The sequence below is a fragment of the Miniopterus natalensis genome, chromosome 8, assembly GCF_054644295.1.
Source record: "Miniopterus natalensis isolate mMinNat1 chromosome 8, mMinNat1.hap1, whole genome shotgun sequence".
In the NCBI taxonomy this organism is placed as follows: domain Eukaryota; kingdom Metazoa; phylum Chordata; class Mammalia; order Chiroptera; family Miniopteridae; genus Miniopterus; species Miniopterus natalensis.
In genome coordinates this window covers 543,650-570,148 of record NC_142088.1, presented here as the reverse complement: position 1 = coordinate 570,148, position 26,499 = coordinate 543,650, and the positions used below count along the sequence as shown (strand labels likewise).

Sequence of the window (26,499 nt, the reverse complement as noted above, 5' to 3'; positions counted from 1 at the left end):
GGGAGGGAGGGAGAAAGGCCAGCCAAGGAGCACCGGCTGTGGGTGATGTAAGAACGAGCCCACTGCGGGTGGAGGGGCTGCGGGGCTGCGTCCTGTCACCCACGGTCCTGGGGGCGGGAGGGGGGTGGCAGGGGCCATCCTGGCCCAGCCACACTGAGTGCCCACCAGAGCAGTGCCTTCGGCCCCCAGTCACAGGAGTGGTACAGCAGGAGCGAGGACAGAGGAGGCTCCTCACAGAGAGCAGGAGGCAAGAGCTGATCGAGCCCAGTGCCCTGGGCAGGGGAGTGGGGCATGTGTCCCAGAGAGGGGTGCAGGGAGGCTGCAGGGGCTCCTGTGCCTCCTGGGAGCAGGAAGCCTGCTCAGAAAACCCTCAGACCAGCCTGGATCCCAGCAAAGGGGCCGGGCTGGGCCTAGGGCTCAGGTGAGTAGGTGGCATCCTTGCTCTTGGACAAGGAGTCACCTCTTCCAAGTTCCCATCAGCCCCCAGGAGGAGCATCTTGGGTGCTGTGGCCACAGGGGAGCAGATTCTCTGGGCTGAGTCCTGATATTCGAGGATGTCTGAGCGACCTGAGTGTGGCCTGTGGTCCACGCAGCAGTGGCCCCCCTGAGAGAGGCAGGGACTGTGGGTGTCACCTGATCCTTCCTGCGGGTTTGAAAGTTCAGGAAACCGAGGGTGAGGCTGACAGAGGGGCTCCTATGGTCACCTGGACCCTGGGACAGGGCCAGTCTCCCTCCCCCAGTACTGCCCTGTCTGCTGAGGGGCATCCAGCTTTTCTTGCCCTATGCTGATGGGCAGGCCCTGGAGGCACCTTCTCTGACACCCCAGGCCAGAGGGTGCAGGATGTGGGGTGATCCTCTTATGCTACACAAGCCTGAGAGGGCAGAAGCTCAGCCCCTGGTGCAAATGCCAGCCCCACCCAGCGGCAGGAGCCCAAACCCAGTGTCACCTGAGGGGAGGGTCTCTTCTCATTTGCCGAACAGCCATTTCTGGCCACTCACCGCTCAGCAGAGTGGGCCTGACAGTGGTTTAGGCAGGAAAGGGGTTGGCGCTGGAGCCCCGCCCTGGCCTGGCAGCCTGGGGACCCCAGAGGAAAGGCACAGGGGATGGGGGAACAGGGTCAGCCCCTCCCCATAGGGACTCCTCTCTGGGGCCTCTGCACCATTGTGTCCACTTGGGACCTGGCATTGGTGGCACTGGCTGTGGTCAGGATCAGAACTGGCCCCTGGAGCCCCGGCCTGGCTCTGGCCCTCACCTGCCTTGTGCAGCCTGAACGAGCCGCCCGTTGGTCCCAGGACTTCGTGTGGCTGCCCACGTGGCCCTGAGCAGACCACTGGGTGCCCAGGCCATGGGCGGCGGCCCCTTGATTCCTCGTTGGCTACTGCTCCCCCCAGGCCACGGTCAACGCCACGGTGGCAGAGCTGAAGGCCCTGCAGGCCCAGTTTGAGGACGCCATCGCGGCCCATCAGAGGGAGACCACGGCTTTGAGCCAGAGTCTCCGGGAGATGGCGGCGGAACGGAGCCACATGGACAGAGAGGTGAGGGGGTGCCAGGAGAGCGGAGAGAAGGCAGGTGTGACCTGGGGTGGGAGGGGGAAGTGGACCCTTAGCCTGGAGACCCATCCATCGGACACGCTGTAGGAAGATCCCCGGTGAGCATCGCGAGGCGTGGACGCCTGGGACTGAGCCCTGGGGTGGCGTGAGGCCGCCGTGTGGCGCCTGGAGCAGAGGCAGGAAGAGTGCAGGGCGGTCCTGCCCGGGCTGGACACGGGCCCTAGGAGCCCTGTGATGGTGTCCGGGGTGGGGGCAGTCTTGGGCAGGGTGAGCACCCCGAGAAGCCCCCGAGAGACCGGGTGGAGCTCGGCAAGCAGGCAGGCTGGGGAGGTGTTCCTGAGGCAGGTTTGACAGCGCTGGAAGAGGGGAGGGCAGGAGGGCATGGGGTTTGGGCTGGGGGAGGGTAAGCGGCGCCCAGGTGGGGCCTGCGGGGACGGGGCTCGTGCACCCCGGGCAGTGTGCCAAGGCTGGCAGGCAGCGCTGACCCAGCTCCTGCACTAGCTGGAGGCTCCGCGGGGGAGGAGAGGGGCTCGCCCGCCCCAGCACCGGGGCAGGCCGGGTGGACGGAGGAAGAGAGCGTGATTTAACATGACAGGCTGTTTACTTTGGCCCCAAAGAGAAAGGTCTCCTTTCAACAGATTTCAAAGTCAGGCCGGTCAGCGACCACACGGGGAAACAAAATGAGGTTTTAAAACTGGGGGAGGGGGGAGGAGCTGGGAGACGTACAAGTTCAGGTTCTCGGAGAGGGGCCCCCAGAAAGGGAGTGGGGGATGGACTCGGAGCCTGGGGGTGAGGGGGGAGAGGAGCACGGAAGGGCCCTCGCAGGCGCCAGGCTGGCCAGAGTCACCATGGAAACCATAACATTTTCACAGCCCTTAAACTGGAGGCACGTCCAGGCCCTGGCAGCCCTGACCAAGTCCACACATGTGTGTGTAGTGCACACACACGAACCCCTGCAGGGCTCAACACATGCACACCCCACACCGCATGCCCACATATGCACACAGAAAGTGATGGTGCACATACACACATGTAAACACGTGGACACCATGAAGGACACACGTGTGCAACAGGCAGCACATGCACCTCCACACATGCATGCATGCTCATGACCATGCCATGTGTTCACACACACATGTTTGCAGGCACACAACCACATGCTCACCATGCTGCGCACATACACACATGCACGCCAAACGTGTGTGCTCATGTGTGTGCACACGTGAACATGCCACATGCAGGCCAGGGCCCCTAACACCCCTCCCCTCCTCTGTGCAGAGCTCTCGGCCACCTCCCTGCAGGAGATTTCAAAAGAGGCTGTTTATACAATTTCTAGTAAAGAAATAATTATTATAATCACATTAAGCGATTTGGCTGTAAAATTCCTGTAAAAGGGATGGTTGTTCTCGGGAGGCGAGGGCGGTGGGTGGGGGCGCGGGGGAGGGGCCGTTTGTTTTGCTCCCTTTCATCCCTCGCCGCCCTGGGAAATGGAAACGGCCTCTTTGTGATGGATCGGCCCTCGAGCTGGTCCTTGACCTTCAGGGCGGATTTCTGCTGAGCTCAGCGGAAAACGCTCCACACAGCTTGTGGCTCCCACATGTGGGGGGTGGGAGGGGAGCAGAGGAGGGGCTCGGGCCCTTCCCAAAGACAGAACAACAATAACAGCGGGCGGACACGGGAGCCAGGCCGGCCAGGGCCTGGATAGGGTCCCGGCAAAGCCGCCAGCAAAGTGGGGTTTGCTCTTGGCAAACCGGCGCCTTGACATGGCCCAGAGTTCCTGCGGCTTCCCCTCCCTGGCACAGCCACTGGCTGCCTCTGCCGCCTCCTCCTCGGGGAAATGCGAGTTGGAACAGAGCTCTCTCCAGAGTGTCCTGGGAGGCAGGAGATCGAGGGCCCGGGACAGGCTCCTCGAGCCCCCACCCCACAGCTTGGGCACTGGGGGCTGGGCTACCCCTTCCCCAGGTATGGACTCTCCCCCAGACCCTCCCAGCAGGGCTGAGGCCAGGGCCCTTGCGCCCAGGGTGAGTGGGGCCCCTGACCCCCTCTGCCTTGGAGCCTCCCCTGTAGAGCCTGGTGTAGAAGACATGAGTCCTGGTTCCAGGTGGTGTGTCCCACCTGCATCCTGTGCCCCTCCCCAGCCAGCCCCCGAGGTGCAGGCTGGACATGGGCCCGTGGCTCCCACTAGGTCCAGAGCCTCCTCTCGTCGACCCCCACTGCCCCCTCAGGTTTAGGAGGCCTACACTCCCGAGCTCCATGCAGAGCACATGTGATGGCAAGAACTCTCTGCCCGAGCAGCTAGGCAGCCTGGCCCAGTGGACCCTGGTACCAACGGAGGATTCCAAGGACACCAGAGACCCACCCTCCCCGCTGCCTCCTGTCCCCATGGGGAACCAGAGCTGCACTGTGCGGGGATCAGGAACCTGGGCCGCCAACACTATACTCACACCAGGGCAGACGGTGACACTGGGTGCCTCACTGCTATTGAAGGAGAGGAGTGGACACCGGGCCCAGCAGGGGGCCAGGGCCATCAGGCAGTGGTGGCTGGACCTGGGTGGGGAGAGTGTGGGCAGAGCTGTGCCCATGCAGGCCTTGCAACCAGTGGCCATCGGCCCTGGGGTCCAAGGAGGGAGCACAGGGCAGGGCCAGGGCCAGGAGAAGTCAGGCAGTCACCTGCCTGGGCTCTGGGTTGGCCCTGATGAGCCACCCTGCAGCCTCAGTGGCAGTAGGGGAGGTGACCACAGGTTGGCAAAGCTGGGCTGTCTCAAGTACTTGGGGGACAGGGCCAGCGGGACACCAGCACCTCGGACGTGAGCCCGAGGCCGTGTGCTGCCTGTGGCTGTCCCCGGAGCAGCAGCTCTGCCTGCTGGACCCATAGCTCCTGGCCCCCACCCCGACCGGTCCGTGGCCCCCAGAGCTGCCTGCTCTTCCCCAGGCCAAGAGGCTGCGGGCACAGCTGGAGGAGGCCCGGGAGGGGCTGGCTGCTCTGCGCAGGGAGCTGCAGGGCAGTGAGGACAGTCGCGAGGGGCTGCGCAGGGAGGTCGTGGAGGCCCGCCGGGCACTGGGCGATGAGGCCCTCGAGAAGGACGTGCTGCAGCGGTCCAACTCCGAGCTGAGGGCTGCCGTGAGCAGGGCCCAGCAGGAGAAGGCCAGGTATGGTGACAACCATGGGGATGCTGCAGGGCGTCCTCCTGGCCCTAAAGCCCCTGTCCCCCTCCCCTCACTGTGTTAGGACAGTGGTGTCCCACTGAGCTGGGCCAGGTGATGGGGGGTGGATACACCCACAGACCCAAGGTGCCAGCTGCCAATCCAGACGGTTGTCATTGTTGGCCACAAGAGAGAGACCAGGACACACAGACCTGTCCCTGCCCTCAGGCGGTTCCCCTCCAGCAGGAAAGACAGGCCCTGTGGAGATGTCCAGGGTCGGAGGGAGGGGAGTGATGGCAGGAGGGGCTGGAGACAGAGAGAGGGGCCAGGCAGCTGGGCACTCGGACCCACTGTGCCCATCGGTGACAGGCAGCCCCAAGGAGGCTGGGCTTTAGGACACCACAGGCGTGTATCTCTAGAGTGAGGCAACAGCCTGCTGGGCAGCCTGAACAGTGACCCCGGGAGATGTCAGACCCCCAGGTGGCCCCCCAGCCCCAGCGGGTGACACTCCGCTCAGCTTTCAGAGGTCCAAGGAACAGAAGGAGCAGAAGGTGCTGGTCCTGGAGGAGGCCCGAGCTGCCGCCCAGACCGAGGCTGCCGAGCTGCGGGCCAGCCTGCAGGAGGCGGAGCAGGCCCGGGCGGACGCCCACCGGGAGCTCCAGGAGCTCCGCAGACAGGTGAACAAGCTCCCTGGAGCCTCTCAGGCCTCCCCCGGGCCCCAGCTCCTCTGGCCCCCCGGGCACCCCAGGCTGCAAGGCAGAGCTGGAACACTGGCTATGCCTTTGGAGCCAACAGAACCCTGCTCAGAACCCTGTTCCCGGGTGGGTCTGCCCCGTGCGGCACCAATGACCAGCCTCAGGCCTAATGGCCTAACCCAACCATTCTGAGGCTTAGGAGCCTGAGGGTCAGGAATCCAGCCTCAGGGCACCGAGAGGAGCTTGGCTCTGGGCCGCAGGGAGGTGGCCCCCACAGCAGGGGCTTGTCGGCAAGGACTGGGCTTACCTGGAGGAGCCTCCTCTCATGTCCAGTGGCTGATGCTGGTGGTCAGCCGGGGCCCCCGGGCTAGTGTCGGGCTCTGAGCTCCATAGGGTCCTGGCCCCACCCAGGGCGAGGCGCCAGGTGTCTGTGGAGTGGCTGAGGGTGGAGGTCTGAGGGCAAAGGTCAGAGGGCACTGTGCAGACCCCTGTCCAGAGCAGGACTTAGCCTGAGCCCCCCCAGAGTGTGGGGAGCTGCCGGGAGGGAGGCTTCCTCCCAGGACACCTGAGCAGAGGCGGGGGTGCAGGAGGCTGCAGGGCTCCTGCAAGGGGACGGGGGCCCCATCAGTGCTGCCCCACCCCCTAGGTGAAGACACTGGAGAGGGAGAGCCAGAGGAAGAGCCAAGAGGTGCGCCAGCTGCAGGCCCGGTGCGCGCAGAGCCGGCAGGAGGCCCTGGAGCGGCAGAGGCAGGAGGCGGAGGTGGAGGCTGCCCTGGAGGACACCCAGAAGCAGGTGGAGGGCTGAGGGGCCCCAGAAGGGGAGGCAGAGGTGCAGGGCCGCCCAGGCCTCGCTCTGCCCTCGTATGATCATGTTTGAGTACAGGACAGAGTCTCACCCAGGTGAAGAGGGTTCCGGTCCTGGGACAGGCAGGCCCCCCTCAAAAGACCCAGTTCTCCAAGAGCTTCAGGGCCTGGAGCTCACACCCACACCCACACCTGCACACGTGTCCCCATGCCCCGACGCCTGCGCACATACGGGCAGGCACTCTCCCCCCAGCTCCCCCCAAGCGCCTGCACACACCGGCTTGAAAGGCCCTCTGTTCAGTCCCAGGCCCCGCCCCTCAGGTTCTGTTCGTTGCTGTGGCCAGGTGGCCTCAGACCCCACACGCAGCCTGCAGAGGTCTTCCTGGGCCTCGGCCTGTGTGGGGCTCCTGGGTTCAGACCCAGCGTCCTGCGCAGAGCGGGGGTCATCAAGCACCTCCCGTGCCCAGAAACATGGGTGCCCCCCCATGGCCCGTGTGACCCCCGTGCGACCTCACAGCCCTCACCTCCATCTGTGAATGGGGTCGTTATACTGTGGCCACCCAGGGAGGGCGATGAGATGAGGCCCACCTGCGCTGGCGCCAGGCCTCCTACCCCGGGGGCTCACAGTCTGGCAGGGGCTCTGGGCCCGGAGCTGGGGCCTGGCCGCCTCCTCCCCCAGCCTGTGCACTTCTCGAGGGGTGGCAGTGTCCCCGCTTATTGCCCTGTTCACTCACCTTGAGTGAGTGGAGGGCGGGGGACACAGTCAGGCCACGGCCAGGGGGATGAGTAGCAGCAGAGGGACAGCAGGGTCAGGGAGGGAGGGAGGGTGGCCCAGCGAGGATCGGTGGGGTGCGGGGGCTGCCAGGGAGAATGCCAGGGGGCCACCAGAGGCTGGAGTGAAGAAAGTGGGAGCAAGGGAGGCCCGGCCAGGGAGTCGGGAGAAGCCCCCGGCGCCTCTCTGCCCCCCAGTCCTTGAGCACTATGTGCGGGGTGGAGGACATTCCACTTATGCAAGGTGTCACCCTGTGGTGGGGTGTCTGGCACCCCAAGGTTCCCCAGACAAGCAAGGGACTGGCCGCAGGAGGGGCAGCGGGGGCCATGGCCCTGCCTGGCCCAGGTTTTCACGAGGCTGCCAAGGGGGCTCCCTGCTGCCTGCCAGGATGTGCTCCATGGTCCCGGGGTGCCCTTCCCCACCTGGGCTCAGTGTCTCTACTGCCCCAAGTGGGCTGCGAGGAAGGCCCTTGGTCCCCCAGCTGTGATATGCTAGAGGCCTGGGGCCAATCTCCAGAGGCCCTTCGTGTCCGGGCTCCACCTGAGCCCCTTGGCCCTGCCACAGGTCCTGCGGCTGCAGCGGACCCTGGCGGAGGTGGAGGGGCGCCTCCAAGAGAGCCGCGGGGCCGAGCAGAGCCTCCGGGCCGAGCTGCACAGCACCACCCTGAAGCTTCAGCAGGCCAGCGGCGTGGCAGATGGCCTCCGAGCCGACCTGGATGGGGCCTGCCGCCGGGTCCACAGCCTGGAGCAGGAGCTGGCCTGGGCAGAGGGCGCCAGGCGGGATGCGCAGGGCCAGCTGGGCCGGCTGTGGTCCACACTATGCTGCGAGCTGGGGCTCCGAGCACAGAGCCCCTTTGCCTCCCCTGGGCTGCCCAGCTCCCCCACGAAAGGTCAGTGTCTTCCGTGGCTTCAGGGGGTCCTTTCCCAGCTCCACCCCCCAACCTGGGCCACCCCCACCCCTCCCTGGGCCTCACACTCGGCACAGTCAGGGCCTGGAGCCTGTGCCCCCAGCTCCCTGTGGTGGGGACAGCAGAGAGAAAGGGGGACAGGGCGCCTGCATGTGTCACCGAGCCCTCACCAAATCCCCTCAGCCCTCTCTGTCCCGCAGGCTCAGAGGGCTCCCAGGGTGGCTCTGTGCGGCACAGCGCCAGCCCCCCTGCCAGGTCCCGCTCACCACTCCGATGGCCCTCACCAGCGCCAGGACAGCATGGCCGAGTCGTGGACATGGCCTCCGTGAGGGACTCCCTGAGAGGCTTTGTGCAAAAGCTGCAGGATGCCCAGCGGGATCGGGTAAAGGAGGCGAGGAGGACCTGCCCCTGGAGCTCTGGGAGATGGGAGGGGCCGCTGACTCATCCGTGCGCTGTCCATTTGTGCAGTGACACCCACTGGGGTCCAGGGCAGGGCCATCCCCATGCCCATCTCCTGAAGAACCATCCCCAGGGGCTGACCAGGTCACCTGCAGAGTGTCCCCAATGACCTTCACTTGGGACCAAGCTCCCAGCACCTGCTCGCATGGGCTCCCTATCTTGCCACCCCAGGGGTGCTCCTCCTGACCTGCCAGAGAGGAGGGGCTGTGGGAAAGACCCACAGTCATGGCAGGACCTGTTCCCCCACTCTATGTGCATACCCCAAACCTGGACACCCAGGCCCAGCCCCCTCTCCAGCTCCTCCATGTCCTCCCCAGGGCTTGTCCTGGGTGTCTGTAGGTTGTCCGCCAGACCCCCAAAGCCTCTAGCCTGGCATCTCGGCTCTCCACTCCCCCACCCCCTGCCAGCTGACCTTGGTCTTTCTCCCAGGACACCTGGCGCTCCCAGGTGGCGAGCCTGAGCGGCCGGCTAAGAGAGGCGGAGAGGGAGCGTGCCCGAGCCCAGAGGCACGTGGGGCGCCTGAAGGAGGCGCTGGCCCAGGCGGAGGAAGGTGACCTCCTTTCCCCACCCACTCCTGGGGGTTCCCCAGAATGCCCACTCCTGGCCTCCAGCGTGCAGTCCTGGGAACAGCTCAGGCTTGGGCCACGGGGTAACACCCAAACCAGCACCTCCCCGAGCTGGGGAACAGTGCTTCCCCAGAGTCCCTGAGAGGCCCTCCGGCCCGAGATGGGAGGGGACGCTCCCCTGTAAGGCAGTCCCTAGACCTCGGGAGCCAGCAGGCTATGGCCCTGCTTGCCCCCCAGGCTGGCGCCAGGCGGAGGGGAAGACGGGCCGCGCCCAGGCCTTACGGGCTCTGCAGAAGGAGGCGATTCAGAGGCTGGAGAGGGAGCACCTGGCGAGTGTTCGGGCAGCAGGCCAGGAGAAGAAGCGGCTCCAGGTGGGGACCCCACACCCCAGGGCAGGGAGGGCCAGGGGAGCCTGAGAGGGCTGCTGGGGAACGGAGGTTTCGGGGCCCTGTGGGCAGGTGGCCTCGAGGGGCACTAGGTTCCCAAACAGCTGTCTTTGAGGTGGTCCTAGGCCTTATTTTACAGATTGGGGAAACTGAGTCTGGGCAGAGAATGGCTTGGCCTGGGTGGCAGAGCCAGCAAGGGGCAGACCCTGGCCTCTTTCTGTGGCCACACCAGCAAGCATGGGGTGGTCCGGCCTTGTTGCTCTCGTGGGGTCACGTCTATGCTGCTGTGGGACCTTTTCCTTAACCTTCGCCCGAGGATATGCTTACTGAGTTGGAGAGAGAGAGAAACGTTGATCGGTTGCCTCCCGGTATGCGCCCCAACTGGGGATCGAACCCACAACCTTTGTGGTGTGCGGGACGACACCCAAGCAACTAAGCCACCCGGCCAGGGCACGTGGGCCGTTTTTTACCCCACGTCACTCCACATGGAAGCAGGTTGCACAGGATGGACTCAGTAACTGTCCCCAGTGTGGCTCTGTGCTGGGGCTGGTGGCTGGGGGGCCGCAGTTTCCAGTGAGGAATCGGGGCTCAGCGAGGGGCCGGCTGGGTGGTGGGGCTGGCCAGGCCTCCCCCTCACTGCCCTGCCCAGGCCCAGGAAGCTGAGGCTCCTTGAGGACCTCGGGGGCGTGGAGAACGGTGTTCTCGGAGGAAGCACTGGCCCTCGGGAGGCCCTTGGGTGTCAGGCCCCACACTGGGAGGTTGAGGCTGATGTGGGCAGCCGAGCAGAGGGGACTCGTGGGCAGGACATGGGGCAGGACACGGGCTCTCAGCCCCACAAGTGCCACGAGCTGCGTCAGCCCTCTCCAGTGCCCTGTGAGGAGGACCCCGGATGAGTCGGGGGGGGGGGATGGCCCTGCAGAGGAGGGCGGGGGCCAGAGAAAGCACGGAGGAGCCCAGCCCAGAAACGAGTTGTGAGATCAAAGGCAATTTCTGCTTCAAGACCCCTCGGCAGAGTCTGCTGGGTGATAGGCTTGTGGGGGGACCGTCCCAGCGCCCAGGGGCCTGGCTGGGCGGTGGTGGGACTCGTGAGGTGCAGGCGTCTGAGAAACCAGGGGTGGCAGGCGGGGCTGAGTTCCATTTTACACATATGTTCACCTGTATGCGTCCTGCGCACATTTGAAAATAAAGTCGAACGCTACCTATTAACCTGTACAAAGACGAGACTCCAACACGCCGCACAGCCCTGTCTCCTGAATTTACATGGGCTCAGCAATGAGCTGAATTCTCCCACCGCGAGTGTCCCCGTTGGCAACGTCTCCTCTATTTCCAAGGGTCTTTGATTTGTGGATTTTTACCAAGTGCTCTTCCGAATCCCACGTTCCTCGCTGCTCCAGCTCTTCCGGGTCTGGAGGCCTCTGCGCCCCTCATCCACCATCTGTCCCGCATTCCACGCCCCCTGCTTCGGCACGGCCCACCCGGCCGGCACTCCTGCCCTTCCCGTTCCCACCACCACCCACCTTCCACCAGCCTGGCTGCCGTTTCACCTCCGCCTCCGAGTCTTTGCCGTTTCTGGGGGAAAGACCGTGCTGCGGGCTCTTCTGGGCGTGGTTTGTATGCTCTGTACCTGTGTTAATTTTTCTCCTTGATCAAGAATTTACCCAACTTTTTAGTGAAGTGTGTGCACTAAAATCTATTATGTCAAGTTTTTCTAGAATTCTGGCCATTACCATTTCTCCTATGTTTTGGCCCATTGGTTCTGTTCACCCTCCATCTCTCAGGGGCCCTCCAAGCTCTGGTCTCCAGGTCTGAGGAAAGTTTTCCCAAATTTTGTAACTTCCTGGCCATTGCGGTGGGCGTGGGACCAGGACTGAGACTCGCCCAAGCCTCCGGCCATCCCAGGCCCTTTTGACAAACAGCCGACCCAGGCGGAAGTGTTTGCCCTGGGGCTGCCCGGCCCTCCCCGTGGCGTGAGCCAGAGCTGGGCCTGCAGGCAACTTTCACGTTCACGGGCTGCGTTTCTCTCCGTTTCACATAAGCCAACGTGTTTGTCAAGAGAAAGTTAATTAAAGACATATTTTTCTAATTAAATGGTAGGCTGTGCTGTGCAAACAGTAAGATTCTTGTTTGAGAGCAAATCCCTCCCGTTTCCAGGGCTACCCTGGGGATTCACTATATCAACGTTGGAGAAGGAGCCCAGGGGGTGAGCGCAGCCGGCCTCACCCACCCCCGGTGACCTTGAGGCAGAGCCAGGTCCCAGCCTCGCCAGCTCCGGGCTCAGAGTGTCCTCTTGGCACCCGACTTGCCACGTCCGACCCCACCGGCTTTCATGTGCCCCAGTGCCAGCCTGTCCCATACCCTACCTCCCTGAGAACACTCCCCAGGCCTGAGCTGAGCTCAGTCCAGGTTCTAGAAGCAAAGCCGGGGAGCCCCCGGCCCCCCCAGGCACATGTCCGGGGCTGGGGCCGTGAAACTGATTCCTAATGCTTGGTCAAGAATGTCGGCATCTGTGTCTCCTTAGGGTGTTGCCTTTATCAGCATTTTTTGTGTGTTAAGGTTATTTTATCTTAAGTGAATTGGTGAGCTTTCCATCTTTTCCCATCCCCTGGAATAATTCGATAGCCTAAGAGTCAAGCTTTTTTAAAGGTTAGATTGCATTTACCTGCCAACCCGCCCTCCTGTCACCTTAAATTCACTTTAACTTCATCTCCATCTCTTTCCTGTCATGGGTCGTTTTCAGTTCTCTGCCTCTTCTTGGGTCTGTTTTTGTCACTTGGCTGTCACCCACCACATATATATGTGTGTATGTATATGTATATATATTAGGGTTTTTAAAAAATATTTTTATTGGTTTTTTTAGAGAGGAAGGGAGAGGCAGAGAGAGAGAGAAACATCCATGATGAGAGCCATTGATCGGCCGCCTCCTGCACGGCCCCTGCTGGGGATGGAGCCGGAAACCCTGGTGGGGAAGCGAACCGGGACCTCCTGGTCCGCAGGTCGACACTCAGCCCCTGAGCCACGCCGGCCGGGCTCCCCGTATGCTGTCGAGTGCGCACGTGTTTACCTCGTCGTGGTTACGAGTGTGGTGGTATCTGCAGTTAGATCCGCGTCTGTCCCGGGTGTCGGAGACTGTCGGTCTGTCCTTGTGCCACTTGCCAGCAGTTCATCTCCTTCACTGGCCTTTCCAAAGAGTCAGCTTTCATCTGCCCTCTAGCTTCTGTCCGGCTTATTTATTCCAGCTTTCATCTTCGTTAGCATCCGTTTCGGTGGTTGGCGCTTTCCCGATTTCCGGTATTGAGCCCGTGTGTTTACGTTTGGACTTTCTCGCTCACTAGGAACAGTATTTGCTGTCAGCTGTGTTTTCCCTAGTTGTGGTTTGCTGGGTGATGCTTGGCTTTTTCGTATGAATTCTTTTCCTTTTTTCCCATTTTCTAGGACTTTCCGTTTTTATTTCTTCTTTAATTCAAAGGTTTTTCAGAAGGATAATTGGATGTTTGTGCCTCTTTTTGCTGCGACGTCCAGTCTCCCTGGCGAGAGGGTGTGGTTGGGCAGAGGTGGGGGCCTTTGATCAGCTTCTGGGTGGATCTGGGTTGATGCTCCTGGCTGGCGGCTGGTTGCTGGTTGCTCTTTGCTTTCTTGCGTTCCTTTTGTCTATTTGTTTGTGGTAGGTTTGGAGGAAAACTGGCCAAACTGATTGCGAAGTTTACAGAGAAGAGTAGACGATTACAATGGATTTAACGCAGCAGGAGGGGTGGCGCAGGCTGGACAGCGAGGCCTGAGGCACGCGCGGAGTCCAGAGGTGTCCAGCTGTCACTAATTGGCACCAGACCCTGGGCTCCTATCTGGGCCACCAAGTCCCACTGTGCAAAGTAAGGGACTTCAAGCCCCTTATATCTGAGCAATTCTGGGGCTTATTGTGTCCTGGGACTGGCCGGAAGGCGGAACCAGCGGCCAATGAATGGGTCTTGACACCCAGTGGCTGAAAAGGTGTCAGGCCGAGGACCTGAGCTCCAAGGCCCCGAGGACGGGCGTGGAAGGCGTGGCATGCTCCGCTCCTCACAGAGCTACAGGCAGGCTGTGTAACGAGCCCCCCACCCACTGTGTGTGCCCGAGGCATTTTCCACCCTTCCTTCTACAAGACCCTCGCTTCTCAGCAGGCCTCAGAGGGCGAGGCCTCTTACACCCCCACCCATCCTCCTGGTCCCAACAAGAAGCCCGTGAGATGGCGTCACCCCCTTACACAGATGGGGAAACAGGCTGGGGCATGGTCCACATGGAGCCTGCCCCAAGCCCGGCTCTGCCCTGCCTGGCCCCCAGGTTGGAGCCACAGGCTGGACAGTCACGCTCTCCGGTGGCTATCGGGACTTCAAAGTGAGCTGGGTGTGGGGCCTGCTCGGCCAGCCCCGTCTCACACAGGATCGGGACTCAGAACCGGGGTGACACAGGAAATGGGTTGCTCAGCGGGGTGCAGGGTGGTGCCACAGATGTGCCCTGTTCAATGTCATGGCAAATTTGAGTTCCGTGGACATGTAGCCCTTACAAGAGGAGCCAGAGGCTTCATGTAAGTGGTCTGGGCCTCTTCCAATACTGTGAAATATTTAGGCCGCGTTTGAAGGAAACCTCAGCTTTTCTACTGGAAAATGTGTACACACAGAAAATTATAATTTTCAAAATTGCAAGGGAGGGTGAAACGTCACAATTTTAGGGACAAGCATGGCCCTCCCTCCTTTCCTTTTCAAAGTACTAGCGTTGGCCCTGTACTAGTGTACGGGGTCACCCTACCTGCTCTGGTCACTCCTGCCTCCCCTGAGTAGCCCTCCTGTGCCAGTGGCCAGCATCCACTCCAACATATAGCGAGAATGAAGTGAGAGGATGGGCCAGTGGCCCCTCAGACAGTAGCTGGGGCCTGACTGCTGTGGTCACTGTGGAGGAGGCAGGGGAGGGACTCCAGATGTGTCTTCCAGGCCACTCTGGCCGCAGCACCGAACCTGCCAAGCAGAGCCTCCTTCCCAGGACCCTGTGGCTGTCACAGGCGGCCCGACTGTGCACAGTGTGCCTGGGCTGTCCTCGCCTTCTCAAAACCAGCGGCCTGCAGCAGTCTGGGCAGACGCCCTGTGTCTCCCTCCCCAGGAGCAACTGGACGCGCTGCACCAGGCCCTGGACGAGAGCAGAAGGCACAGCCAGGGCCTGGCCCAGAGGAGTCGGCTGCTGGAGGAGCAGGTCGCAAGCCTGGAGCGCAGGTGCCAGGAGGCTGAGCATGCACAGAGGCCCCTGCAGCAGGTGAGGCCCCCAGAGGGCAGGGCCCTGCATCCCTCACAGAATCAGCCCCTGGGCGTGAACGGAGGTCCAGGTGTTCAGGCACCACCCAATGCCCAGCTGACAGGAATCTGAGGAGGGAAGATACATGCAGGGATTCCCTGCTCCAGGACTACCCGAGAGCCTGGCCCTAGTGGCCTGGCCCCATCCAGGTGCCCCGGAGGTGGCAGCTCAGGGAGCAGGGATTGGGGTGTGGAGGGGTGCAGTGCTTGGAGAGGCATGTCCTGCACCCGGCCTCCTTGCACCCCAATGGGGCCCGCCTACAAGGGGAGCTCATGGCCTTGCGTGCACACTGGGTGCTGGTGTGGGCTCTGACAGGTGGTCCCGAGAGAGGGGTTCAGGGGTTGCTTGCTAGGGATGTGTCCTGCTGCCCTGGAGGCCTGGCAGATCGGGGTGGAGAGCCTCTGTGAGCACACCTGGGCCTCATTTGGGCAGAAGGTCTTACCTGTCCCCCAGCACAGGGACCTGGAGGTTTGCTGACACAGACAGAGGCAGGGCTCAGGGACACACACCTGCCACCTGGGCACAGACATGCACACAGCTGTCACCCCACCCTCCCTTGCAGCACTGGCCCCAGGCAGGGCTTCAGGAGAGGCAGCCAACCTGGACTCACCTGTGCAAAGGGACTTAGGTGTCTGTCACTCATGGCTGTTCTAGGCATGGCCGCTCAGAGGGGCTGGGGGAGGCTGTGTTATGTGACAGGCTTTGCAGGGGCCACCGCAGGTCCAGTGGATCCCTGGGCTTATCACTGTGTCACCTGGCTTCCTGCGGGAGCAGGCCTGTCTGGTCTGGGCAGAGTGGCCCAAGGGCAGAAGGACCAGGGGACCACAGAGGCCAGGATCAGCCTCATTGACTGGTGGGGTGAGTGGCAAGGAGACACATGCCAGGGGCTCTCAGACTCAGGGGCTCCTCAGAAGGAGAGATGCCCCGGAGGGGTGTGGGGTGTGGGGTGGGGTGTGTGGACACCAGTGAGAAGAGAGGAGGAACGGCCAGGGCCAGGGACCAGGGAGGCTGCCACCACCCCAGGTGAGAGGGGGGCTGTTTAGTTGTATCAGGATCAGAGGCAGAACCAGGCGCAGCCGGGATCCCCACGGTGGTGAGGGAGGAGTGTGACGGCTGTGTGTGCACTGACCACACGCCCCGAAAGGAGCAGTGGGGCCCTGGGCAAGGGGACTGCCGGTCCTGGAGCCTCCCTGAGAGTGTCTGTCCCATGTCCCAGGCAGGCCCTGGCCACCGGGCACACACTGTCCAGCTGAGGTGGACTCAGGGACAGGAGGGTTTTCCAGAGGAGATTGGCCAGGTCCAAGGGGTGACAGTAGGGGGAAGGGACCTTGGGGACAGGATTGGGGTCTGGATGGGGCACAGAGACCAGCGGGCCAGGACAGGCATTGATGGCCACTGGCACCTTGCCCATGCCGGGCCACCTGCCCTCCTAGGAAGGCGGGTCAGCTGGCTGGGTACAATCCCCAGGATTCTGTCGCTTCTCCTGAAGGGTGGGCCTAGGGCAGAGCCACTGAACTGGGGGAGCTGAGGCCCCCTGGCCACTCTTGGCTCCTGGGGGCTGAGCCTTAGCCGGATGGCACTGCCCGTGGGGGAGGAAGGAGCAGCTAAGGAGTTCCAGGAGGGCAGCCGTGAGGGCCGCAGGCCCATAAACCCTTTACTGGTGACTCAGGAGGGGAAGCCCAGCCGGCCATGTGTTTGTTTTGGACCTGGCGTCTCTGTTTCCCAGGCGCTGCCAGGGCTGTCACTGGGGTTTAAAGAAACAGGACTTCCTTTCGCGAGGGGAGGGTAAGGGGGGACTCTATGCTTCTCGGTCCTGAGAAGGGAAGAATCCTGCTTTCGTAAGGCGCTGAGCACTGACCCCTGACCCCATAGCCGCACCCTCAGGCTGCTCCCCCACGCGCAGGGCCCTGAGAGCCCATACCCCGAGGGAACACCGCCGGGGCTGAGCAGGACCCGCAGGGCCGGGCGCAGCGGGCAGTGGGCAGGCCTGGTGCGAGGAGAGGGCTGCCCGGCTGCTGACGTGCCAGTGCCTACAGGGCTTCGAGGTGGGAGACCATCCCCAGCAGCACCCACAGGCATGTCTGGGGGTCAGTTCCTTCCTCCAAGGGGATCGTCCACAGGGGCAAACGGAGCCCCACCAACCTTCCCACCAACACTCTTTGTCTCCTGGTCACAGGGTGTTTAACCCCCAGCTCATTGCTCCTGCCCTGTGCCCCGCATGGGAGGGTGGGGTGGCGACCAAGAAGGGGGCTCTGGTCAGGCCAGCAGAGGGCAACTGAGGGATGGAGGAAGGAATAGTGGCCCCAAGGGCAGGTGGGCAGCAGCGAGGTGCCCAAGTTCTCACCCCAGGTAGAGGCAGCAGGGTGGGTGTCCGGGATGGGAGGTGGGACTGTGGGTTCCTGTGTGTCTGCCAACGTGTCCATCCCGTGCATAGGGGAGCCAGGGACTGTGGCCTCCCAGCCCTTCCTGTTACAGAGCTCGGGGGCCCTGGCCTGCGGCCAGCCCGCCATCTGAGTCCTGCCCCATCCCCAGGTGGCCAGGAAGGAGCATCGGGACTAGGAAGCACAATGGCAGCGACAGGCCCACCTTGCCAGGCCTTCCCTGCCAAGAAGTGAGCCCTGACGCCAACACCCCCGGAGGGCTGACCAGCCAGGGGAAGAATCACAACTGTGAAAACCGATGCTCGGGCGGCTCCGGGGACACACTCGGCGGGGGGGCCTGGTGCCGGCAGGGGGCTCAGGGTGCAGGCAGCCCGAGCCCACACTCACCCCCAGAAGTCCCACGTCAGCAGGCAGCCTCTGGTTCCCAGGCCACGGAGCTCCCCACACTGTGTGACAAGGCCCCTGCTGGCGCCGGCTACACAGGGCCTCCTCCGGCCACACCGGCCTGGCACTGGGTCTGCGCCTGGACGTACGATCAGGACAGACCCCAATGGCCAGGCTCTGCCAGGCCAACTTCCTCGACTCTGGAAACACAGGGAAACATGGGGGAAACATTTCCATCAAATGGAGCCAAAAACAGAACATCCAGGGAGGCCAGCCCCGGCCTCCCAGGCCCAGAGGCTGCAGAACCTTCCGCATCCAGGAGCTGCAGGTCTGTCTCGGTGGCAGGTGACTGGAAATGGCTCAGTCATGCCCACGACTCACAGGTCGGGGAGGCTGGGGGCTTAGAAGCCGGACTTGCCGAACCTCCCGCTGTCCCATCCCGTGAACCCCGGGGGACCCTGGGAATCCAGCCCTGTTGCTATGGAGACGAGGCAGTCATCTTCACCTGTGGGCATTACTACTCATTTTCCCCATCAGCGCAGGTTAGAGTGATTTGCTTTCCTCTCCAAATTGCCTCTTTTGTTCTGTACCAGTTGGCCCAGGACTCGCATGGTACCCAAGGTCCCTGTGAGCCCAGCTCAACCCAGGAACCCCTGTCATACCCTGGAGGGCGCACATGGGGGCAGGAAGGGCCAAAAGCTCTCGAAGCCCGTCCCATCCCAGCCCCTGTCAGCTGTGGAGCCTCCTCCCCCCGCCCCCACCCTGGCATTGAGGCCACGGTCAGCTGTACAGCCCTCCCACCCTGGCCACTGGAATTAGTGGCCCGAACGTGTGCCGGCCCTCTGTCTCTTTCAGGATGGACCCAGGCTTGTGTTCTGGTTGACTTTAGACATGGAGTCACCATGTGCTGAAAACTCTGCAAAAGTCTGGTCGTGGCTGTCTGTTAAGGAGGATTCTGAAGCTCAGCTCAGGCTCAGAGAGGACAGCGAGGTGGCCGTTAGCAGTGGCTGCTCTGCACAAAGGAAGTGTCAGGGGGAGGGGCGCACCCCGTTATTCACCCACCTGCGGGGGGCCAGTTAGGGCAGGTAGCAGCCCAGCAGGCAGGTGCACCCCACTGCTGGAGAGTGTTCCCCAAAACGGGGATGGCAGGGCCTTGGGAGAGAACGCAGGGCACTTGGGGCCTGGCAAGTTCCTGCAGCCCTCCCTCCCCTCCAGGTGGGCCCTTCCCTGTGGAGCCCCCCCACCCACAGAAGAAGGACTGGAGGGATGGGGTGGGAGGCAGGAACCGGAGCTGGAGGCTGGAGTCAGGTTAGCACCTTGCTCTCTGAATTCCTCCTCCGCCCATGGGTGTCCCCAGTCACACCTTTGGGACTGAAGCTCCTGCACGGACGGACTAGGTGGTTAACCAACGTGCACGGGTGAGGGGGCATCTGCTTCAGCCCTGAAAAGGTCGGGATGGGTTCTCGAGGTTGAAACGAAAGCCGCCCACAGTTTGACCACAAACTCCCGGAGGTTTCGGGGTCCTCCTTGCCCGTCACGGGACACAGCCAAGTGCCTGTGGGGCCTCCGAGAGGTTTGCCTTTCAACCAATAGTTCAATCAGTGTCGGACATAAAGTGGAGTACTTGGGAAGAAGAGGGTTTTTCTAATGGAAATAAATTGGTGTTTTCATGAGCGTTTCCCGTGGTGAGTGTGCGGGCCTGTGGGCTTTAGATTCTACAACTACTGAGGAGTTACAAGAGCTTCCCCGGCCTCGCCACAGCCCTCTGGCCTCACAGTTTACGGTGAGGAGGCGGCAGCCAGGGGCCCACTTGGGCCTCACCCACCCCTGCCACCCGATGAGGCTTTGGGCACAGGGTCCTGTTGACAGGCAGACAGACTTGGGCAAGGCGGACGGAGCGAGGTGAGGCCAGGGGAGGAGGGCTGGGACAGGGCCCATCCTGGTGCCCAGGCTCGCGGCAGAACTGCCGCCCTTCTCAGAGTCTGAGGGAAAACGCGGGAAGGGGGCGTCTCCCACCAACCTCTGCTCCCTGGAACTTGGGCCAAGGCCCTTGGGTGTGAGGGAGACCTGCCAACCCATGTGGAGGCCTGCGGCCTGAGAAGTCCAGCGGATCCCGGCATCCCTTTGGGAGTTGCCAGCTTTGCAGGGGAGCCCCAGCTCTGCCCCTCTCCAGCCGTGCAACCCCAGACAGGCTTTCAGGGGAACCACCTGACCAAGGGCACCAACCTTCTCAGGTGTCAAAGGACAGGCCTGCAGCCCACAGCAGGAGGGCTCATCCCCCCGAGAGAGCAGGAGAGCCACGGGGAGATGGACAAGGCTGCCTGCAGGAAGCCAGGAAGGGCCTGTCATCACCCCAGGGCCTGGAGGGCCGTACCCGAGCCCACCTGTAACCCACTCACAGCCTCTCCCTGCAGAACCTCTAGCTCTGAGGGTGCCAGCTCCTCTCCATTTTCCTGAGCTAAAGCAGCAGCGAACATTCCAGGAGTGAATGTTGACGCACATTCTGAGGTCTCCCTAAGCTCATAGCAGAAACCTCACCATGGTGTCCAGGTGTGGGGGGCTCCGCAGAGCCTCTGCCCCTCACTGCACACAGGGAGGAATCAGTGGGCCTGGGTCAGAGGGCTCCAGACATTAGCTCTGTGAACAGCTGGGCACCCTGAGCCAGGCGCCCACCCTCTGCTTCGGTGCACCAGCTGCACCCACCCAGCCTCACTGTGGTGGCAGGAGCCAGACCTTACCTGCCCCTCTGGGCCCTGTGACCTCCGACCTCATTCCCAGAGCAGGTGGGTGGTTACCTGGGGCAAAGGCTGTGGTGTCACCTGCATGGTCTGGGGATATCTGTGCCCTACTGGCTGCCTCTTGGGAGGAAGGAGGGAAAGTTGGGGGGTGGGGCATGAATACCCCTCTCCCAGAAGCCCCCCCCCAGCCCTGCAGGGAGCAGCCCCCTGGGCCAGGTGTGGACACCCACCGCCTCACCCTGCATGGAGCCCCCGGTCCTGGGGCGTATAGAGGTCGGCTCTGGGCTCCCCCACCTAAACTGCGCACACACTCAGGCCCTAAATTAAAATGTCACAGGCCTGCGGGGAGGCTCGGGTTTCCTGCCGCAGAACACGAGCCTGCTTGATAAAACCATTTGGGTTTTGATAAATGCGGACTTTCTGTGGCCGAGACAAAGGCGCCCTTGAGTCGGAGGACCCACAGGGCTCATTGCTGAAAACGGTTTCCTGATCATATTTTTAGCACCTGAAAAAAACCCTTTTCCCCTCCTTTTTTGCCTGTGGAGTTATGTTTTTGTGTTGTGTGTGTGTGTGTTTAATGCAATGCCCAGTGGTGGTGAGGCCCCGCGTTAACCCCTGGTCTGCCAGGCCGGGCTCAGGTCAGCCCCGGGTGAAGGCCGGCTGTCTGGGTGGCCGGGGCCTGAGCGCCTCACAAAGCCACCGGGAGTGGCCGCGCTGGGAACCCTTGTCCTGCTGCCCGGGGCGTCCGGCCCTCCCACAGCTGCACCTCCTGGGACTAAGGCGATGTTTGGGGGAGCTGGCTGTTGGGGTGCTGCTCCTGCAGGGCCGGCCTCCTGCGTCTCGCCTGGCCTGGCTGCATCCTCAGGGGTCTGTGTCCACCGCGGCCCCTGAGTCTCGCTGCCACGCAGAGACCCTCCCACCGGCTCCTGAAAGCCAGCTGAAGGGTGCTCGCTCTGACTGCAAAGCAACCTGCTCACAGGACATCTGGGAAAATACAGGAAAACACAGACAAGTGTGACCCCGCAGGACCCGGCGGCTGCCGAGGCTCCTCTGCTCATCTCTGGGGTGCTCCTGTCTCCAGGCGCTGGGGGTGGCCGGAGTGACCACCACCCAGTGACCACCATCCAGTGACCACCACCCAGTGACCGCCACCCGGTGACCACCATCCAGTGACCGCCACCCGGTGACCGCCACCCGGTGACCACCATCCAGTGACCACCACCCAGTGACCGCCACCCGGTGACCACCATCCAGTGACCACCATCCAGTGACCGCCACCCAGTGACCACCATCCAGTGACCACCACCCAGTGACCGCCACCCGGCACCGCGCTCGGAGCGGGGCGCGCAGGGCTGAGGCCCGGGAGCCGCCTTGCGCGGGGCGGACCGAGGTGAGCCGGGCGCCCGCGGGGGACGCGCGCAGAGGGGTCGCGGTCAGCGGTCCAGCGGCAGAAGGGCCGGGGCGGAGTCCGACCTGTGGGCTCTGAGGCCTCCCCCCAGGGCCCCGGGGCGCCGTCAGGCCCCCCCCAGCCCCGCCCGCGCTGCCCGAGGTGCCCGCGCCCCCGGAAGCAGGGGCAGGACGCCTCGCGCACCGCCCAGGCCCCGGGCCAGGGGTCGCCCCGCATTTAACCAACGGGGAGCCCCGCCCTGCGCGGGAGCCCGGGGTCCGCGGGTGCGGGCGGGGCAGCGCGGGGACCCTCCGGCCTCTTCAGAGGGTTCACCGGGCACTGCCCGCGGCCCCCTGAAGACGCTCTGGCCGCGGTGGCCGGGCAGCCACCCGAAAGCCCCCGGCGCCGCCCCCCCTCGGGCAGCCCTGCGCTCCGACCCGGGACCGCCCCGGGGGCGACCCTGCGGACTCCCGAGGGGACGGCCGGGCTCGCAGGGCGCCCGCGGAGCCCCCCTCCCGGTGCCGGGGGGGACCAGGGACCGGGGGCCGCGGGCTGGTCCCGCACGTCCCACAGGGCCCGTGGGAGCCCCGAGCGCCCCAGTCCGAGCGCCGTGCGCCCCGCGCTCCCGCGGGCCTGGCGCTTTAAGAGCCGCCGATTTGCATGGCCCCGCCCCGCCGCCAGGCCCCGCCCCGCCCCGGCCCCGCCCCCCGCGGCCGCCCCGCTGGATATTTAAATCGCAGCCCAGGGGCGGGGCGGCCCGGACCAGGTCCCGCGCGGCGCTGTCCTCCGCGGAGCGGCCCCGGGCGTGCGGGACGGGCGCGGGCGCGGGGCTGCCGACGGCGCGGGGCTGCCCGGACACGCGCTCGGCCCGCCGGCCACTCCGACCGCGGCTGGCCCGGGGGGCCGTCCCCCGCTCCGTCCCGCGCCGTCCGCGCTGCGTCCGTCTGTCCCGCCGCCGGCCGGCGATGCCGCGCGGGGCCGCCTGGGCGCTGCTCCTGGCCGCCGCCCTGGGGCTCGGCGCGCGCGGGGCGCGGGGCGCGGTGGCGCTGGCCGACTTCTACCCGTTCGGCGCGGAGCGCGGCGACGCCGTCACCCCGAAGCTGGACGACGGCGGCTCGGGGCTGCGGCCGCTCTCCGTGCGCTTCCCGTTCTTCGGCGCCGAGCACTCCGGCCTCTACGTGAGTACCCGGGGCGCTGCCCGCGCCCGCCGCCAGCCCTTGGCACCGCGGCGGCCGAGGTGGAATGAGGACAGCGCTTCCTCCGCGGCCGGGCCGGACGGGGCGCGGGAGAGGCGGGCGGGCGGGCGGGCGGGGTGCGCGCTGCGGCGGCTGGAGCGCGCCCGCCCGGCCCGGCCTGCGGCGCGCGGCGCGGGGTCTGCGGGCCGGTGCCCGCCCGGCCGGCCCTGCCCGGCTCCTCCGCAGCCCGCTGCTCGCCCGCTCCCAGGCGAGCCCTGGCCGCCGCGGGAAAGAAGCGCTGCGCTCCCGCTGGACGAGCGCCCGCGGGAGCCCCGGCCCTTCCCGGAGTCTCCCCGAATCCGGGCTGGCAAGGGGCTGGGCGGCCTGGCGCGCCGTCACCTCCAACACCCCTGCCCAGAGCACAACCTGTCACTCCACCCCGTCACCCCGCACCACCATCAGCACCCCCCCACCAGCACCCCACCGTCAGCACCACCCCCACCAGCACCCCACCATCAGCACCCCCCCACCAGCACCCCACCGTCAGCACCCCCCCACCAGCACCCCACCATCAGCACCCCCCCACCAGCACCCCACCGTCAGCACCCCCCCACCAGCACCCCCCCATCAGCACCCCCCCACCAGCACCCCACCGTCAGCACCACCCCCACCAGCACCCCACCATCAGCACCCCCCCACCAGCACCCCACCGTCAGCACCACCCCCACCAGCACCCCACCATCAGCACCCCCCCACCAGCACCCCACCGTCAGCACCCCCCCACCAGCACCCCCCCATCAGCACCACCCCCACCAGCACCCCACCATCAGCACCCCCCCACCAGCACCCCCCGTCAGCACCCCCCCACCAGCACCCCACCGTCAGCACCCCCCCACCAGCACCCCACCGTCAGCACCACCCCCACCAGCACCCCACCGTCAGCACCCCCCCACCAGCACCCCACCGTCAGCACCACCCCCCGCATGGCACCTCCCTCACGGGCGCCAGCACCACCCCCATCACCATCCACAGCTTTGGCAGCAGGGTCATCCTTAGGCACCACCATTCCTGTGCCCTATGCCCCCCTCACCACCTGGGCCACCAACATCCTCCCGCCCTCCACCACTGGCCCGGGCAGCAGCAAGGCCTCCTCACCTGGGGGCAGCGTTCGCTGGTGTGACGGTGCTGGCAGGAGGCAGCCGATGTCTCTGTAGATGCGACCGCTGAACATCCCTCTGGGCGGGGATTTGGACCGTGGGGCAGGACTGACTTCGGGAGCGTGGGGAGAGCAGGACAGGGCTGTGCTCGGGGTCTGCCGCAGCCGGAGGAGCCCCCCACATCTTGGAAATGGGAAAACATGTTGGTACCATCTTCACACAGCACTGCGTCAAAATGTCCCTTGGGAATTGGGCCGGGCTCACCTTCCCCACCCAAGGTCACAGGTGAAAGCGTTGTGAAAACGGTCGGCCCTCTTACCAGCTCGCTGAAAACACCGGCCTTTGCCAGAGCAGCAAAAGAGAAGGCTCTGAAGTGGACAGAGCCACTAGCAAAACAAATGGTTTCATCAAAAACCAACATTCCGGCTGCTAACAAAACATAAGTCTCCACAAGAGCTTTTTCCTGAAACAGATATTATTTGAAAAACACTCGCCCATGTGGACATAGTGAGCCCCTTCACTTTCTCTTCACTCAGTAGGAAAGACAATGGCATTCTCGAGGGGGCGATGCCCAGGACACCTGGCCTGAAACAACTATGGGCTCTGAGTCAGGGAGGGACGCGCAGGCGGGTGTGGAGGCCTTAAAGCTGCAGCCAAAGGAGAGGAGGGAAGGCATTTATTCTGAGGCAAGCAGGTCCAACCAGGTGCCCTCCACACCCGCTCAGGGGGAGAGGACACTTCCCTGATGCCCCTGGCTCCCACCTTTGTCCAGCAGAGCACAGGTGGGCCAACCCTGAGCCCAGATGCCTGTGTCCAGCCTAATGAGAACCCTCTATGGGCTAGCCCCCCATCCCTAGACCCTTTCCCCTCAGCCCCCAGCCCATTGCTTGGCAAAGAGCAGGCTTGTTGAGTAGAGGGAGGGAGGGAGGGAGGGAGGGAGGGAGGGAGGGAGGGAGGGAGGGAGGGAGGGAGGGAGGGAGGGAGGGATGGGTGAGTGTATAGATGGATGGGTGGGTGGATGGATGGATGAATGGGTGGGTGGGTGGATGGATGGATGGATGGATGGATGGATGGATGGATGATGGGTGGGTGGATGGATGGATGGATGGATGGGTGGGTGGATGGATGGATGGATGGATGGATGGATGATGGGTGGGTGGATGGATGGGTGAGAGTATAGATGGATGGGTGGGTGGATGGATGGATGAATGGATGGATGATGGGTGGGTGGATGAATGGGTGGGTGGGTGGGTGGATGGATGGATGGATGAATGGATGAGTGGGTGAGTGGATGGATGGATGATGGGTGGGTGGATGAATAGGTGGGTGGGTGGATGGGTGGATGGATGGATGGATGGATGGATGGATGGGTTGATGGATGGATGAGTGGGTGGATGGATGGATGGATGGATGGATGGATGGATGGATGGATGAGTGGGTGGATTATGGGTGGGTGGATGAGTAGGTGGATTATGGGTGGGTGGATGAATGGGTGGGTGGGTGGATAGACAGATGGATGGATGGATGGATGGATGGATGAGTAGGTGGATTATGGGTGGGTGGATGAGTAGGTGGATTATGGGTGGGTGGATGAATGGGTGGGTGGGTGGATAGACAGATGGATGGATGGATGGATGCCTCAGCCCTGACAAGGCCCACTTGTCACATGGCTTGAAGTTAGCGGTGATGCTCTTGGACATCAGTGCTTTCTGAGTCTCCATGGAAACAGCACACAGGCTGTGGCCCTAGCAAGGACTTGGTCCTGTGGGAGGTGTGGCCCCCTTTCCGGAAGGCACCCAGCATTGTGCTCTTCTCAGATCATAGCAGCTGTATGTGCTGAGCTGTAAGGCTCTGAAAGCCGTGGAGAGTCATTCTATTGCTAAGGTCCCACACTAGCCAGGCCAGCGCTGCCGGGAGCATGGAGCAGCAGACCGCTGAGCGGACTCCCCTGTGGATGCTCATGTGGTCTGTGGGTAGAGATGGTGGCTGTGCCAGGGCCTACGGGACTGGCCAAGGTGGAGTGTCCACCAGGGTGGGAGGGGAACTGAGAGGCAGCAATTCTTCAGAAGCCCCTTGCAGCTCTGGCCCTGGGTGGGTTCATGCAGATGCAAAGCAAGGTCCTGCTTCATTTGTCACTAGGGGCTGCTACTGGTGGCTTCAGGCAGCAGGTCACCACTCTCTTCTCTTCCTTCGTTGGGGGAGGGTGTGCCAGGCGGGCGGCATCTGAGAAGGCACCTTGTGAGGGGCCGAGTATCTTATAGGGGTGTCGGGGCCAGGAAGGGGGTGCAGGGTCTGTCAGTTATGTCTCCAAGACTGAGCTGTTGGGGTGGTGGAAAAGGTGTGTGCCCTCGGGTCCCTTCCACCTGTCACCCCAGGCCCTCCTCCAGCCCCTGCTGGCCCCTCACCTGTGCTGCTCTGACCCTCTGACCCTCCTTGTTTGGGGGGCCAGTCCCAGCATGCAGAGCTGTGAGTGGGAGCTTTGGTGGGCAGTGCACCCGTGGAGCTCAGAGGGAAGGGGCGGTGTTGACAGTGGACTTGACTGAGGGAGGCTGAATGCCCACCTGAACAACCGTCCACGCCCTTCATCCCCCAGATCAGGGCAGCCAAGACTAGCCTCCGTTTCCCCTCTGTGCAGCAGAGTGCCCCCTTCTGAGTATGCCTGTGACATGTGTCCAGC

The 26,499-nt window shown here is 63.7% G+C and overlaps 2 protein-coding genes across 2 annotated transcripts in view; both read left to right on the top strand.

Annotated features, from left to right (window-relative positions):
• CROCC2 (ciliary rootlet coiled-coil, rootletin family member 2) overlaps positions 1-17,304 on the top strand; it is a 44,701-nt gene extending 27,397 nt beyond the window's left edge. The window contains exons 21-30 of the mRNA XM_087819461.1: positions 1,393-1,536; positions 4,484-4,701; positions 5,213-5,372; positions 6,037-6,183; positions 7,531-7,855; positions 8,074-8,255; positions 8,762-8,882; positions 9,136-9,269; positions 14,412-14,561; positions 17,133-17,304. Coding sequence (XP_087675587.1) covers positions 1,393-1,536; positions 4,484-4,701; positions 5,213-5,372; positions 6,037-6,183; positions 7,531-7,855; positions 8,074-8,255; positions 8,762-8,882; positions 9,136-9,269; positions 14,412-14,561; positions 17,133-17,159 — 1,608 coding nt within the window. The 3' untranslated portion in view covers positions 17,160-17,304. The remainder of the gene's footprint in view (positions 1-1,392; positions 1,537-4,483; positions 4,702-5,212; positions 5,373-6,036; positions 6,184-7,530; positions 7,856-8,073; positions 8,256-8,761; positions 8,883-9,135; positions 9,270-14,411; positions 14,562-17,132) is intronic.
• A 5,151-nt stretch (positions 17,305-22,455) lies between these two features.
• The window catches only part of SNED1 (sushi, nidogen and EGF like domains 1), a 45,655-nt gene continuing 41,611 nt past the window's right edge, over positions 22,456-26,499 (top strand). The window contains exon 1 of the mRNA XM_087819466.1: positions 22,456-22,668. Within this exon, the coding sequence (XP_087675592.1) occupies positions 22,456-22,668 (213 nt within the window). The remainder of the gene's footprint in view (positions 22,669-26,499) is intronic.